This window comes from the organism of the source record quoted next, unplaced genomic scaffold (assembly GCF_019419815.1).
Source record: "Pyrus x bretschneideri cultivar Hongxiangsu unplaced genomic scaffold, Pyrus_bretschneideri_v1 Contig48, whole genome shotgun sequence".
Lineage (NCBI taxonomy): Eukaryota > Viridiplantae > Streptophyta > Magnoliopsida > Rosales > Rosaceae > Pyrus > Pyrus x bretschneideri.
In genome coordinates, this window is record NW_025999785.1 from 2,090,460 (window position 1) to 2,092,956 (window position 2,497).

Genomic DNA, 2,497 nt, shown 5'->3' on the forward strand with positions numbered 1-2,497 from the left:
TGTCAGATTTATGTTTCATCAAATAAACCCAAGTGCTTCTAGTGTAGTCATCTACGATGGTAAGGAAATACTTGGCACCTGAAATAGAAGCAACTTGATAACCACCCCAAATATCAATATGCAATAATTCAAAACATGATTTGGTAGAAATAGAGCTTAAAGGAAAGGGTGATCTTGTTTGTTTGGCCAATGGGCAAATTAAACATTTTTCCAAATCACAAGCCTTATTGTTAAATAAAGGTAATAACGAAGTGGCTTTATGAGATGGGTGTCCTAGGCGTTGGTGCCAAAGCTTTGGTGAGACGGTTTGAATATTGTTGCATGTTCCTTTCTTTGATGGGTCGAGGTAGTAAAGTCCATCCCTTTCAGTTCCTGTCCCAATCATCTTCCCCGAGCGAAGGTCCTGAACGACACAAAATTGGGTGAAGAAAATGGTGACATATAAGGAATCATAGGCTAGTTTACTGATAGATATTAAATTCAACCTAAAGAACGGCACACATAGGACATTTTCAAGGATAAGATTATGAGAGAAAACAACTTGTCCAATGTGAGTGACTTTGGCAACGGAACCATCTGGCAGTTCAACTGTATGATTTTCAACAGCTCGTGAGTGTGTAAGGAGACTAGGACTGCAAACTATGTGATCCGTGGCACCACTGTCCAGGATCCAAATACTTTTGGTTCCTTTACATGAAAAAGAGAAGGCTTTACCTGAAAATTCTTCATGAATAGGAGGATTACTGACTTGATTGGCAAATGATGATTTGTTCTTGTTCAACATCTGAAGGATTTGCTTGCAGTCCTCCTGAGAGAACGGGAAATTAGGCGCTGTCTCTTGCTTGTTACTTTGTGAAACTTGATTGCCCTTTGAAGAAAAGAGACGATTGGATTCGGTCTCTGTGGCTGCTTTCTGTTTTCGACAGAAATCGAAGGTGTGGCCTTTCCATCCGCAAAAAGTGCACTTGAGATGTGCACGACAATTTTTGGTGATGTGATTGGTTTTATTGCACTTTCCACATCGCATCTCCTTGTCTTCAGGTGTAGGTTCTCGCGACAGATTCTTCACTGCAAAGACAGCAGTTTCTAGTTGTGTGCTTTTCCCATTGGAAACCTCTGCCTGGCGTTCATGTCGAAGGACCAATGCATATGCCTTGTTCACCGTAGGCAGTGGTTCGAGAAGAAGAGTATTGCTTCGAACCGTAGCATACGATTCGTTCAGTCCCATAAGGAACTTCATGGTTTTCTGAGTTTCAACATATGAGTTCATCTCATTCTTTGTTCCACAACTGCATGCTGGAATGGAACACAAAGTATCACGTTCATCCCATAAACTTTTAAGTTTAGTGAAATAAGAACTTACACTCATATTGCTTTGGACGCAATCATGGATCTCGTTCTCAACATGGAACAGCTGAACTATATTCACATGTGAGAACCTCTCCTGCAGATCGGTCCACATTTGTCGAGCATCCTTGTAGTTGATGACACTCCCTGAAATCTCCTTTGACATGGAGCCTAGTAGCCATGTCTTGACCAAGTTGTTGCAGCGATTCCATTGCTACAGCTCCTCAAAATTATCCTCACTTGGTTTGTTGATCGTCCCATCAACAAAACCAAGTTTGTTCTTGACCGTTAAGGCCATACTCATGGATTGAACCCATGTGTTGTAGTTGTCTTCCACCAATGGTTGTGGTACGAGGATTGCACCAGGTTGATCCGAGTGGTGGAGATAGAGCGGGTGGTTGGGATTTTCCCATTTTGAATGAGAGGCCATGCCTAGAATGGTTGACCTCGTGGCTGCTTTAGAGCTGTGTTTTGTGGTTTTTTTTCAGATCACAGCTCTGATACCATATTGAATTTTGATGTATATTTGCTTGATGAAACAATTACAAGATGAAACATATATATAGGGAAGAAAAAGATCATAAGCCTAATTTTGCCTAACTTACCTAACTTGCTTGACTAACCTAACTTGCCTAACTTTGAACAAGAAAATTGACTAGCCTACCATTATTCCAACATGTTTATTTCATGCATTTTAACAGATCGGCTTACTAACAAGATAAAATTCCATGGATGAACTCCAATCTTATGGCAGTGGTGTGAAGTAGTCACCTTTTTGAGTAACTCCGTTGTACTTTAGTCTCTCATTTGTTCCTTAAAATGCTTTATTTGATTGATATGTATGTCACCCTATTGTCAATGTACTTGGTAACAAAAGCATAAACTCTTGCAAAAATACTAATTTATGGTGCCAATTTCTATACCAAGCCAAGCCTAGCTCGAGTTCTAAAAAAGTTTCTATGTTAGGAACCAAGCCAAGCCAAGCCTATTTGAATATTTTGAAGCTTGATTAAGCTTGGCTTGTATAGGAACCAAGTCAAGCCTAGCTCGAGCTCTAAAAACACACAATGTTAGGAATGCCTCTTTTTTTTTTTTTAATAAATATTATTACAAAAAAAGTGTTTATTCTAGTTGTTTTAGTATAATTACA

At 39.5% G+C, this 2,497-nt stretch overlaps 1 protein-coding gene across 1 annotated transcript; it reads right to left on the bottom strand.

The window, feature by feature from the left end:
- Positions 1–365: 365 nt before the first annotated feature.
- Positions 366–1,513, bottom strand: LOC125470001. Its single transcript, XM_048568320.1, has 2 exons — positions 715–1,513; positions 366–403 (listed from the first exon to the last, which is right to left on the bottom strand). The coding sequence occupies exons 1-2, from the start codon at positions 1,511–1,513 to the stop codon at positions 366–368; spliced, it is 837 nt and encodes a 278-aa protein (XP_048424277.1).
- Positions 1,514–2,497: the final 984 nt, after the last annotated feature.

Coding starts and splice junctions, on each gene's coding strand:
- LOC125470001 (XM_048568320.1), bottom strand. CDS start 1,513: ATGTCAAAGGAGATTTCAGGGAGTGTCATCAACTACAAGGATGCTCGA. Junction 404..714: donor TATTCATGAAGAATTTTCAG/GTAAAGCCTTCT, acceptor TGTGTCGTTCAG/GACCTTCGCTCGGGGAAGAT.